The sequence below is a fragment of the Amphiprion ocellaris genome, chromosome 8 (assembly GCF_022539595.1).
Source record: "Amphiprion ocellaris isolate individual 3 ecotype Okinawa chromosome 8, ASM2253959v1, whole genome shotgun sequence".
Taxonomy (NCBI): Eukaryota; Metazoa; Chordata; class Actinopteri; family Pomacentridae; genus Amphiprion; species Amphiprion ocellaris.
The window spans coordinates 25,295,878-25,309,968 of NC_072773.1; the positions used below are offsets into that span (position 1 = coordinate 25,295,878).

Below are 14,091 nucleotides of genomic sequence, written 5' to 3' on the forward strand. Positions count from 1 at the left end.
GAAAAGCCGCACATTCACATGTACATACACGCAAACACAAAGACACACTCGCTCACCCGCGTGTGCACGCACGCACACAGTCGCAGCGCAGCCTCTAAGTGTGTGTCAGAATGTTTCCCAGGATGTTCTGGCTCCCACTAACCAAGCGAGGGATTCTGCTTGGCAAACTCCATCTCAGCAAGAGTCCAGCTGTCATCTTGACAAATGAACCTTGGAAGAGTTACGAGGTGTGTGTATATGTTTGTACAGCCGTGCATGTGTGTCGGCGGATCAATGCTTGTGTATTTTTGTTGGAGCACAAGCACGTGTATCGTAAGGATGACATACAGATGGCTGGCGTACATGAGGGTTTTGCTTTCTTCAAAAGCAGCTGGCCTGTCATTCCTTGATTGATACAAATCAGAAAATGGATCAGAGCCCGCAGAGGTCAGCTTCTGTGAAGCTCTCTCTATTCCCGGAAGTTGTCACGAAAAACATTGCTGAAAATCTGGAAACGCACCAGAAACCCCAGCTGACGCTGAGTCTGCTTCAGAGTGACACCGACTACATAACAACCTGTATAAATCACCTGATTTAAAGTAGCGTTTTGCACAGCCTCAGATGAACCATAACATTGTCTCCTGTATGCTGTGATGCAAGACGCTTTGCGAAGAACTGTGCATTGCTCACATCGTGGTTTTATGAACAATGTGGGATGTAAATCTTTTTTAAGGCCTAAGGAGTGAATGTTCTTTTCTCCTGAAAATACAAAGCAAATATAAAAGTACAAAGCACCATCAAGGAGCACTGACTGGAAACATTCATGAGTGAGAAGCAATGAAAAACCTACAAACTTTTTCTCTGGTGCTGAACTCTTTATCTTAGGAGCTGTTGCATAGTGAGATGCTATAAAGCATTTCATTGCACAGTGAGACATTTTATTTCAAACGTACCCAGCGGTGATGTATGTATGTGTTCTTGCGTTTGTGTGAATGAGCTGTTGAGAAGGTGTACCGGCGTACAAAAACATGATCACCCCATGACAGTATCTATTATACCTCCATGAAAACATTCTGACGGGAGCCTTTCATTATCAATTGCAAATAGGATCAGGTTATTCTGCTGCAAGCCTCACTTTTGATTTCCCTCACATTTTTACCTCTAGGAAAAGAAAGAACCAAAGAGGCGGCAAAGGAAATATACAAGCACATTAAGTGAGATTAGAATTTTACATCACATAACTTGCATCCAAAAGCACGTTAATACAATATGATGCCCAAGGAGTTTCTCCCTCACAATTACTCTTTTCTCCTATTCCCTGTAAAAGCTGCTGCTTTGAAAAGAATCTGATTTTATTTTTCTACATGTCTCTCAGGCAAGCATGCAAACATTACTGAGCCAGATGGGTCTGAATCATACACAGTGATCTGTATTGCTTTTGTCATCTTTATCTGTCCGTCTACCTGCACTGTTTCCTCTGCATCGTCCTTTCTGCTCCGTCATTCTGTCTGTCTGACTACCAACCTGTCTGTCAACCTGTCCCCTCTATTCGACCGACCTTGTCTCATATCCCCAATAATCGCCGCCACCCTCAGCCCCCAACACTTCATTACTAGTCCCCACCTCCCCGCGTCCCCTTCCAAATATCTTCCTTCCAATTTCACTGCACATTATTTTTTCATGTCTTTGGAGAAATAGAAATTCTTGGCTCTCCTTCATCGTACTGATCCACAGGGTCGCCGGGGCCAACCTCCAGGGGACCAGACAGAGGCTGTTTGTTAAGCTGTTATTTATCTCCTTCATAAAGTCCTCCTCATCTCCTATTAAAGAGCCCAGAACTGTTGCCCTTGACTCACACATAACTCTTGTGTCTTTTGGTGAGATGATTTACTGTTTAATTTAACACCAACTGAACCCAGGAGGGAGCCCGCCTGGTGCTGCCTGATGTCATATCAGAGAGGAATGTGTTGGGGGGGATTTGCGAACATGTGCGTGTTTATCTCACATGTGTGTGTCTCAGCTGAATGTGTGTGTGAGTGAGTGGGTGGCTGAGGCGGGCTTTTTATTTTGTTTGTTTGTTTTTTTTTTCACTGTAAAGCCTCACTAGTAGCGGCGGTGGGCCTAGTTGTGTGCAACAAGGCCACGGCTGGAAATTTTTCTCTTGAAAAATAAACCTCAGTATGCCTGATGAGCAGGTTTATGTGACTTCACATGACTAATTTCAGAATAATGAGATACTAAATGGTGAAAATTATAGTTCAGTCCCACATCCCTGAACGCAGGAGGAAAGAAAAGCCAAATGATGTTGACAAATACACGGATGTAGAAATGATTAGTTTTTCTCCCATCAATAATATGAAACTGTTGAAGGCTTCATTTTCTCGGGCTGATAAATGTAATTGCATTAATCTCACTTCATTTTACAAAAGGAGAGGAGATGAAGTTTGTAAGGTACATGCCCCAACAACTGCTGTACAAAGAATCTATAAGGAAAGTAGTGAAATTTTAAGACATAAGCATACAGCAGTGGGGTGGTTAAAGAATCCATAAAATGATTCTCTTCCTTTTCATGATTGCCCTAAACCACCTCCTTCCGTGAGATATTAATGTGCCCTCAGGCGTTCACCTCTTCTCTTAAACATCTCACTCTCATGCGATACAGAAGATGGTCAAATTGCTTTTATGGTCAAATGTTTCATTAATGATCTGACCTGTCAGATCTGACAGGAGTGAGCATGTTCTTCCATCACAAAGACTCCATTAGCAGGAGTAACAATGTAAAGCACTTTCAACTTCCTCTAGTGTTTCAGTGCTGCCATCACAATGCAGAGCGGCAGATCCAGCCATTGGAAGAGCAGACTTTAAAAAAAATTAATTTGTCATTGCATTTGAATACATCTATTTTACACTTGCATGTCCCAAGGTTTATGCTTGATGCACTTGCACGCAAATTAAATAGTTATTATTTGAGATGATGACAATTTTTAAGTAAATAAAATGCAGTTTGAATGTAAATAAGACATAGTGTATGCAGCTACACTTAAAACTCACACTCGAGCACGGAGGTAGTTGGAACCAAGCAAGGAAGCATGATAACATTCATTACTTAGCAATGAACACGACTAAAATAAGGAGGCTGATGGGAATACTGTGTTCTTCAGGTATTCAGCTTTATGCCAAAGTAGTGAAGAAAATACACTCATGATCTGATGATGACACATGAGGAAAGGCTACAGGATGCATGAAGTAATAACAACATACCCTGAGAGAGCATGAATGCATCTACCAAGTGTTATAGTAATCCAGCCGGTAGTTGGAGTTAATGCATATTTAAAGTCTGTAAAGGAAATTTTGAGATATTTTTCTAAACATATTATGAATGTCAGAAACTAATAGCTGAAAACGTGAAAAGATTGTGAATTACGTCATAATGAGTTGTGGACTGTTTCAGCATTTTTTGTGTTCAGGATTTGCATGACCCCTTCCTACCAACTCTATAACATTCTGCAAACTGGAGCACGTTGCATCAGTGGGCCTCCCTCTGGATTTAGGTATTAATACACCTATACCAGCCTACAATTTGCTATGCCTTCGACCTGCAAATGCATCTTTCCTGGAGGCATTTCCTGGATAAATTTCCTTTGAAAGATGACATGAAGAACAGGTGGACTGACTTTGTGAAAACACTTTGACGAAGGGCTGAGGATCAACACCAGCACCATTTTCAGCAATTATGATTTTATACTGGGTACAAACTTTCATCTGAGACAAACGGGATTTAGATAATGTGCTGTTATTGGTGAACTGTCTCCCTCCCCTCAACATCTGGTGCCATCACTGGCAGTACATGCACACCAACGAGTGTAAGCTGCCTTGTAAGCTTAGTTTATTATAGTAGGTGACCAATTGGTCCTTACACACAAAATGTGACAACGGCACTGTTGCATTCTGTAGCTCATTATTTTCATTGCTGCACAACAATGGCTTGATGCTGCAAAGCATCGCCCAGCAAGCTCATGCTAAACTTCACCTTTGACTTCTGCACACTGGGACGAATGCTTGCATGGCCACCAGAAATGAGGCATTCAGCGAGGCATGGAAGCCATATGGGGGGGGGAAGCTGGTGTGTGTCTGAATTCTATGATTTATACGACATAAGTCCATTTGTAACTAGACCTTGGGATGAAAGTCACATCTTGGAAACAAGTTTCCATCCAACTAGGAGTGTTTTAACCTCCTTATATGCAGTCAATGGTTGAAACAGTTGAGTAGTTTTTTGTAGGTTGGCAATATGTAATATAGACCTAGTAAAGTTTCTTAAGTGAGATAATGACATGAAAAGGTACAATTATCATACAAAATATTTGACTGACTTTGTGATGTAGCCCTGCTAGATGATATCAAAAGTCCCCTCAGACTCAGGTCCCTGATGAGCGCAAAATACATCGTATCTGAAAGGGTCATTATTCCACAGATGCAAAGTGACAAGTATTCCATGTCTACAGTGTACATATGTGACTTCACAGCTAACCTGCTTGCTTTGGATGGATTTAACTCATGTCCTTTGGCAGGGTTGAGCTGGTGTGAAAGCTGTCAATCTCTCCCTCAGCAGACACCTCTCCAGCATTTCAGAGATTTCAAAGAATACTCTTCATTTTTTCAACATTTTGAAACTTAAGTTTATATAGTTGGCAGTTCTTTAAATCATTTAAATTTGGCTGAATGGTTAATAACACCATTTTCTGTAGTGTGTGTGTGTGTGTGTCTGTCTGTGGTGCTTTACATAGACGCTTTACTAAAATCCAAATATAACAACCTGCCTGTGGCATTCTAGGGAAAGTCAGGGGTTTGCCAAAATCAATAGGCTTCATTCTCTTGGGATCATGAAAGACTGTACCAGATTTCATGGTAATCTATCCAGTGGTAGATATAACAGATATTTTAGTCAGGACCAAAGCAGTGAACCAATCAATAGACTGACCCACGGGCAGACAGGCTGACCAGCTGACTGACATTTCCATCCACAGAGCAGTTCTCCAAGCAGCATGGCTAAAAAACAAGAGGATCAGAAAATATCAGACTGTATTTTTAGCTAAATGATCTGCAGTGTCACCAAACACTGCATGTTTGTTCTGGAAGAAAAATTCACAGCTGGGTCTTGGAAGAGGAAATACCTTGTGTGAATTCTTCAGGAGGTGAAATCACACAAAGCTGAGAGTTTAAAACAAGCCGAGATGATTACTGAGTAAAAACAAAGAGCAAATGAAATGCTGACATGACTGTTTGCGCTCTCCCTGCAGAGTGGACTCGGGTCTCTCCCTCCATTTCCTCCCACTTAATACTCTGCAGGAGGTCCACCCTTATCTGACAGAAGTTTATTGTTTCTTTCTTTACTTTCTCAGGTTGATGGAGTTTATGTAGTGGGAGTGTGTAGCCAGTCAGCGTGTGTTGAAGTTGTGCACCGGCCAAGAAAAGGACCTTAGCGGTGCACAAGAACATCGAAAGAATACAAGACAAAACATAGCACTCAGACAAATATGCTTGAATACATATACAGCAGTGCACATCCTGCATAGCTCATGTGTTTGATAGAATTAATGTAGCTGCACATTTGAATGTTTTCACAGCCTGAATTTATTTCGCCCAGAAAATGAGTTCTTTGCAGTTCAACATTCATAAAACGTTCCATATGGGCACCAGTGTGGTTTCCTAGTGACCGAGCTCTGGATTGGACTGTGATCCTTAAATACTCACATCCCTGTGTTTCCCCATCCTGCGGTTTCTCTGGTGGACTAGGTTTTAAAAAAACAAAAAACAAGATGGAGTCCTGTTTTCTCTGGCTTTGCTTTTTCTTCTCTTTGTTCAGGGATAAAGCAGAAATGCGACCAAACAAAACCCCAAACAATGAGCATATACAAAGGCAACAACGCAGCACATGCGCTTTCCTGATCCTTTGTTTGCTGTCTGTGTAGGACAAGTAATTTCTCTCTGTGCTTGTGTATGCATGCGTATGTTTGTTTGTGATTGAGTGTGTGTGTTTGTGAGCATATGTCTACGCAGGAGGGAGGAGGGGGGGAAAAGATGAAGGAGGGCAGAGTGGAGCAGTGCAGTGCTGGTGTTGGCCGGGTGGTGAGGTGGCAGATGCCAGAAGGCTTCATTAGACTCGAGGGAAGAGGCCGCGAACAGCAGTTTTCCAGGAAGGCTATCAGACCTAAACACAAACACAGACATGCCTCTGATCCTGGTCTAGCCCTACACTGCCTCTCCTTGCTCCTTTCCTTTCTTTCTGTTTCTCTTTCATTCTCTTGTTCTTAATCTTACCTACCCATCTTTGCTGCCTCAAATTCTCCAAAGCAATCAGCTCCAGCTCACTTGTACAGTAAGTTGCTTTTTTTTTTTTTTTTGCTCTTCCCTTTCTTTTTTGTCTCTCTTTCTGGTGTTTTTGTTGTTGCCGTTTCTGTCAGTGAAGCAGAGCAGTCATTAATCATTGGTAAATGTACGCAGAGAAAGCAGACGCCTCGGGGAGGGGGTGTTTCTCTCATTCTGCTGGAAAAACGCTTCTCTCAACATGCTCCATGGAGAGAGATGTAGAAAATGGAGCACAGGTGGTGCTGCGAGCGCAATAAACACAACCAGATGCACCGCAACACACACAAAATCAGATACAAATGTCGGTATTTTGTGCGCCGTTTAACATGCAGCCTCTAAAGCTACTAGCAGGAACTAAATGCCTACAACAAATTACTGACACAAATGACTCGTTGAGAAAGTGCAGGGCATCAAACAAAAGCTTTCCTCATCATATCATTCAGTGAAGGGCCCCAGACAAGTACCCTTTTATGTGGCTCACTGCTGCCATTTCCTACGATGGTATGCCTGTCAATACGATGTCTTGTGATTATTAAGGGATGCAAGCGTGCTTTATCAAAATATCTATATAGCTTTTCTGTCTCAAGGACAGCCGGCAGACAGAGAAATTTTCCTCCAAAGAAATATTATCCAATAAAACAACAGTTTAGCTGAAATTGCAATCCTTTTCACAACCCCGAGTCCGGCTTGAAAAATAAATATCTTCTCTCTGAAAATAATATCTCTGTTAAACAAAACACTCAAATATTACACACAGCAGATGAGGTTTGGGCAGGATTTTCCTGACTCAGGACGGGCCTTTGAAGGGAGACTACGAACAACAATAAACGAGATCAGTCCACATACAGTAAAGGCAACAGGGCTGTGGTACCTTATTTGACAGAGTTGCATGCGTTTTCCTTTTATTTTCAACCATTTGATAAACAAAAAATGGCTATTATTCTCAAGTAAATGGATCCCCAATTAGCAAAACTGGTTGGAAAAAAGGTTTCTTTATTCTCAGTTCTTATCATTTTGGCGCTGGTGAATGTCCTTTGGCGCTGGCTGAAACCTCTTTGCAGAGTGCCAAAAATTCCTCTATGCAGGAAAACCCTGGTTTCAGGAGTGAATCAACAAACTGAGAGATGCTGAAGGGGAGAGAAACGGCTGAGGGCAAGGATAAAAGTGATGCTGCACTTGAACAATTAAAAAAGATAATGAGAAAAGGATGAAAAGAGGCTAATCATGTGAGGAAAAAGCGTGGTTAAACACACCTCAGGAAACTTGCAGGGCTTTCAATCACATGTTGTGCTTGTTGGTTTTAGTAACTAACGGTCTAAAATTGGGGGAAATGTGCTTATTCACTGTCTTGTCAGGAGTTTACCACCAGTGTAACTTGGAATTAGAACTGGATAAAGAAAACAGGGTGAAGCAGCTCGATTGGCTCCATCCAAAGGTAACAAAATCTGCATGCCAGTAACTCCAAAGCTCGCTAACTTACAAATTCAATCTCGTTGGTTAGTTATGTGGTACTATAACCAATTTTCAGTCCTAATGCTAAGCTAGGCTGGTTGTGTTTGGCTGTACCTTATATTTTATCTGACAGCGGTGCTGATTTTGTCATCTAAATCTCAGTACAAAAGCAAATATTTTACAAAATGCTTCTCTGTTTAAGTGTTTCTAAGGCTTATCAATCTACAGTCTGTTAACTGTATAACTAGAAATTGGATAAAAACTTCTTTTGACCCCATCTGACAGCACACAGTTACTCTGACAGGCCCAAACCACCATTCACACTCCATTATTTTGAAACGGACAACAGTTAACAATCATGAAAAGTTCATTATAAAGGACAAACATTTATTCATACACCATCTTACTCCTTGTCTACATTGTTGTTCCATCAGGTTTTTTATCATTTTTTTTCCATTTTTTTTGCTGACAGTTGTTCTAATGGGAGGTTAAGGGATCAGATTGGTGATTGGAGGGTGCAGGGTGGTTACGTTGAGTCTTTATTTACCGAGCAAAAGAAATCGATGCCTAGGTGCCGTAGGAGAAGTGTGTGGATCAATGGAAGGTTTCAAAAAGCCCCTGTGAAAAATCAATGTCCCTTACATGCTATTGATGGCTGTTTGGCCATAGAAGAAAGAAAACGACAAAGACCACCTGTTTATTGTGAAAAATTACACCCCCCTCGTTGTTTTAGATGTCTTCCTTGCTTTGTTTTCTCTATAACAGTCTTGCATTTCTCTCTTTGCTTGTCTTTTATTTTGTCCTTTTGTTCCAAGTTATGCAGCACTCATCTGCTGTAAGAGAGCGAAACACTGGTGTTGATTATCTGCAAAGACAGAAAAGCATTCAATCTCCCAACTCTGACACTAAAGGCTGATAAGGTCTAATATTAAGCCCCAGAGTTACACCGTGCACAAAACATCTTGATGTAATGGAAGAGTGTCGAGTTCAGAGGCAATTATTTCAGCACTGCTATTAATAAAAAGCAGTCAATAACATCCCACTGAGCTCTGACACCGTCTTGGCTTCAGAGGCCAATGGGAGTACACGCCTGCCAAGACTTTACCTATGCAGTCAACATTTCCCTCGAGCCACGTCAGGCTGCGAGCTCAGAGGCCAGTCAGTAGGGCCTCTGTCCTGACACCTGCCTGATGCTGTGCTAGCCTGATCAAAGTGACAGCGCTGCCGACCTGCGGAGATGCAGGTGGGGGCTGCTGTCACCACACCTGTCCAACTGATGGCAACCTGGTCAAGGCAGTGAGAAAAGCGGTGAGATGGCGGGGAAGGCCACTGTCTGCATGTCACTCAGCGCTGTGCTGGATGACAGAACAGCCCATTAGGAAAGGGACTGACTTCACAGGCCATTAGGGGAGGCATCACACAGTCACAGCACACAGAGCACTGAGTAATGGCACAGTTGGAGGGAGACAGTAAGACTGCAACCCCTGCTTTGCAACATGTTTCTGATTAAAATAATACGTGAGATAAAAGGGAAATAAATGCTATATTCTTTTTTGGTGACATTTAAGTATAAAATGTGTGTCTGTGCTTGGATATTTTGCAGTTTTGAATGAGCTCTGACTGAATTTTAAGACTCAATTCTCCACAGAGGACAAAAGAAGTTATTAAAATGCACTAAACACATAAAGCAATACAGTCACAAACATCCTCGTGCCATCCACCCTTGTCTCCTTGTTAAAATCTCTAGTTCTCAGCATGGCTTTGCCTGCCCTCCAGTCATCATTAAAGAGAAAGACGGGAGCCTGAGTGCACAACAGAGGCATCAACACGCATCACTTCTCCTCTGCTCTGAACGCTCAACTCTCAGCAATCCACCAGCCCCTGACGGACCTATTTACTGCACAAAGTGGACTGTGTTTGGCTGCACACTATACTTCCAAATGGTCCTTTGATACCCTCCTCCCCGTCTCCCTGCCCCGTACATCCCCTCCGTCTCTCTCTGGTTTTGACCAGCTCACAGAAAACAGCAGGACTGCCGGACCAGTTTATTGCTGGTGCAGCAACTCGGCAGGCTCAGATGAGAATGCCACACTGTGCCAGGCTGATGGGACACACTCCAGCTGTAAAGGCATCCCAACTCCAAAACACAGAATTACAAACTCTCTCCTCTCTCGCTTGATGTTTTTGTCTCACTATATAAAAAAGGAGCCTAAAAAAGTTTCCTTCAAGAAGCTACCCAGGGTTTTCCCTGGGGACTGGATGAAACCTGGTTGAAAAACAAAGAACAGAAACAAAAGAGGGAAAAAAAAAAGCTTAGCATTACAGTGCACACCACAAGCTTAGAGTCTAGCGCTTTGCTATGAGAGAGACAAACCATGCATTCTGTTGTGACAGATTCTCTGAATTCTAAGCTTTCTGCAACTGAAGCCTTTGCACAGCAAAACATTCACACAAACTTTTATTTATTTTATGATTTTTGTATTTCGACAGGTGTACAGGCTCAACCTCCTGTGTTGGCATACAGTACTTATCAAAACTCAATGTTTTGCAGAAATGAAATTTGCTGTCAGTTCTTGCTGCCACATTCAGTGCTGAATGATAAATGAGAACACCAGTTGAGGTCTTACAATGTGTGTATTCCTACTTCTTTAGACACACAGGGATACATCTGCAGAAATCATGTTATGTTTAGATGACCGTTCATGTTGTTACCTCTGATTTATTTTAGTTCTGAATCATCATGTCCTTATGAAAGCATAGGGAATGAACGACTGCCCTGTTCTTTTGAGCTCAAGAATAGCAGCCAATCATGCTTTCTTCTTATATCTCACAGGAGGGCCAGAGTTCTAGCTTCAGTAAAGATTCTGTGACAAATTGTATTGGTATAAAGGCGCTTTAAAAATAGTATTGAACCTCAAACAACCTTTCTGAAATGGCCGATAGAAATAAAGAATGCATAAAGGAGAAGAAATAATCATTCGTTTCACTGGGGAGGAAGACTTGAGCTGCTTAGCGGTTCTGGAGCCTGTTCTGTCTAAAGGGAAAACTTCTCAGGGTGAGTCAGGGCTGTATAAATACCTTAAGACTTCGTGGTTATAATTGCATCAGGGGAACACAACATAATCATCTGCAAGGATGTGGAGAACAAACCAGCCATGCTAATGTATTTCTGTTCTTTACCACCATCTATTACACATGTCCCTAATCAGTGTTAGCTTTGAAGTGCCCTCAAGAAATCCCAGCTGTAAATTCAGAACAAATTACTGATGCGGCCAATCAAATCTGTCACTTACACTGACGAGCATCTGAGGGAATGGTCCTCGAGAATTTTCCGCCACATTGATTGGTGGGATCACCCAGTCCCTCTTCTGCCTCCGTAGACCCTTGGTGCCGTTGAGGCCAGACCCTGAGAACATGATGACAGTAGGTGGAGCCTGGATCACCTCCTTCTTTTCTTGTCTCTCAGCGACTCTCCCCTCGTTCTTTGTGACCTTTAAGACAACACAAGACTGTGTTTAGGAGGCTGGATGTAAATGGCATTTTCAGTCACAAAGCAGAAATTCAAATCAGATGAATAACATTTCTGAGTTAGTAATGATGCTAAACAAATGCACAGAAAAATCTTTGTGAATTGTGAAGTCCTTTAAATTTTTTAGTAGTTTGGTTATTGTGCTGGTCTATACATTACATAGGTGACAAACTGCCCTTTTTCGGTGCTCTGCTCTTTTGGTACAAATAGAAATAGCACCATTCCCTCAGTGATTAAAATCCTTCTTAATGTATCTAAATGTGCTGAAACAATAACTACAGTGAGAGTAGTGTGCAAGGATTGCTTCTAAGTTTGAATAACAATCAGCCTGTGCAGTTTTAGTTTAGTTATTGTGATGCTATATGTGCAACACATTTATCCATTATTTATTTAGGATTTATTTACTTCACCAACAACTGCTACATACATGCATGTAGCCTATTTTTTATATGCTTCTGTAACCTACAATGCTTCTGCGGAGAATGCACAATGTTGCTATGGAAACAAAGTACACATTGTGCATCTTGTACTTTGAATTTGAAACACCTAATGGACCCATTCACACACAAATTCATTCATCCATTCATTCAATCAGTTGCTGAATCACTCATTCCCTTTGTTCGCTCGCAGTCTTTGTACACATAATTGTAGATAAGGAAGCAGATGCTTTTTTTTCAGCAAGTAATGTTTCTTTTTAAGATTCTGCATGCTAAAGTATGCGCTGGGTTTTGGTCAGATTCTTTATTCTTACTCATATTTTAGATGACATAAGGTCAGTCTCATTTTTATCTACTACAAATACCAGAAAGAGAATATTCCGTTTTTAGAAAATACAAATCACAAGCAAAGAAGGCATTAAAATACAGTTCTCCTTATATCCATTTTGTTTGTTTACTCATATGTGGTTGATAAGTAGCTAACTGTGATATAACCACATCCAATTGAAATACATTTAAACTGAACTACTAGAATTTTCAGTTTAGTTATTTCCACCCCAACTGGCTTTATAAAGCTTCTAAAACGAGCCAACTAAGAGGGTAAAAAGACTGATAACAGCAGTAAAAAACGAATCAATTTTTCAAAAAAGCGTACAATGTACTGCCTGAAGCATGCATTGTGAGAAACAGTTTGCCCTGTCATGCATCAGACCTGAGCAGGACAGAGCTGGTGAGAAGTTTCTGAACACCTGTATGTGTGTGTGCATGTGCGCATACATGCCAAGGAGACCATAAAATTCAGACTTTGTCATTTACAAGGGGTATAAAAGGCCCATTAACAGAGAGCATGTCTGAGGTTGGATTTACAGCCTCTTTCAGCAGACAATGACAGCTGAGTCACAGACACACACTTCAATCATACAGTATGCTCCCATCATGCACTTTCCTCACACGCTCCCTGCAGGCAGAGAGACATGACCACCACAAACCTGTCTTTTTGAAAGATGCTCAAATAAGGAACTTGAACAGAGCCCATTTTCAATCTCCTCATGGAAATGAACTCATCCACGAGTCAGAACAGCTACATCAAACGGTGATGCTATGAGGCATTTTACATATTTAATTAAAGTCCTTATGTACCAAACACATGACAGTTAACTTACAATGAACAATGTACAAATAATCTCCTTTATTATAGAGGTTTCCAAGTGGGTAGAAGCAAATAAAAGGCGTTGAAAACACAGTAAAAGAGATTTATTTGTGTATCCCTGGACTAATTAAGGAACCAAGTACAAATAATTGAGTGTGCTGCTTCTTATGTTCAATTACACACATTTCAATGGCAAGAGGAATGCTGACCATCTGAGGCTCACTTCTCCTCTGCTGCACATTGAATCTTTCAGTGTAAAGTACATGTGCTTTATATTGTGATCTAACCTGCAGAGCTGTTCCACAGTAAATTTACCAACATATCTTAGGGTTACAAGACAGTAAAAACATGTCAAGAATTCAGTCAGGAACATCACTGCTGGAGCTATGCATCGCATGCATTGCACTCTCCGTCTCAATCCCATCCCCCTGAGCTATCACTTGCTCCCCTGCTCTCCTCCTCTAGCCCTCTTCTTGCAGGGCTATTGTTTTTCTCCATCTCTCCTCCCAGTCAGTAGGTCCTGACAGCTCATCTTAATAACACAGATTCTTCAAGCACTGGATTGTGTTTGACTGATGGTGAACCGGCAGGTAAAACAACACAAGCTTCCCCTACACCCAACACAACCTACCAGCAGGCCCCACCAAATTCCCAGTTCATGTCGTCGTATTGTCTACCCCAAGATTACAGATAGAGTGGATAATTTTTACTCAGTCAACTTTAACTTATACACAGTGGTCTGGTTCTAGCAGTTCTCTTATTTGAATGTGCACCATGTGCACACAGGACTGCAAAATCTCAGGTGAAACTTAGGAAACTGAAACCATACAAAAAAATTTTAAAAACTGAGAAAGAGTTAGAAGGACAAGTAATATTAAATAATCTTAACCTTAAACATCACTGTCAAATCAGTATTATCAGCATCAGTAATCAGAGGACTCCCCTTCAATCCCAGCTGCAGTGTATTCCATTGAATTCAAGCAAAAACATTAAAAGTCTCATTACAAAGCAATGTTTTGAGGTTTAGAAACATGAGACGGAAATGGCTGAGGTGAAGTTCTATAGACAGCTAGAAGAGTTGGCCCAGAGCTGATAACAGTTAACTGTGAGCACCAGATCAAACATACAAACATGCTTTTACAGTTTTCAATCACATGCTGAATAAGAGAAATGCC

The 14,091-nt window shown here is 41.4% G+C and overlaps 1 protein-coding gene across 1 annotated transcript in view; it reads right to left on the reverse strand.

Annotated features, from left to right (window-relative positions):
• LOC111574184 (cadherin-4-like) overlaps positions 1 to 14,091 on the reverse strand; it is a 232,095-nt gene that overhangs the window by 56,046 nt on the left and 161,958 nt on the right. The window contains exon 5 of the mRNA XM_023278621.3: positions 11,094 to 11,291. Coding sequence (XP_023134389.2) covers positions 11,094 to 11,291 — 198 coding nt within the window. The remainder of the gene's footprint in view (positions 1 to 11,093; positions 11,292 to 14,091) is intronic.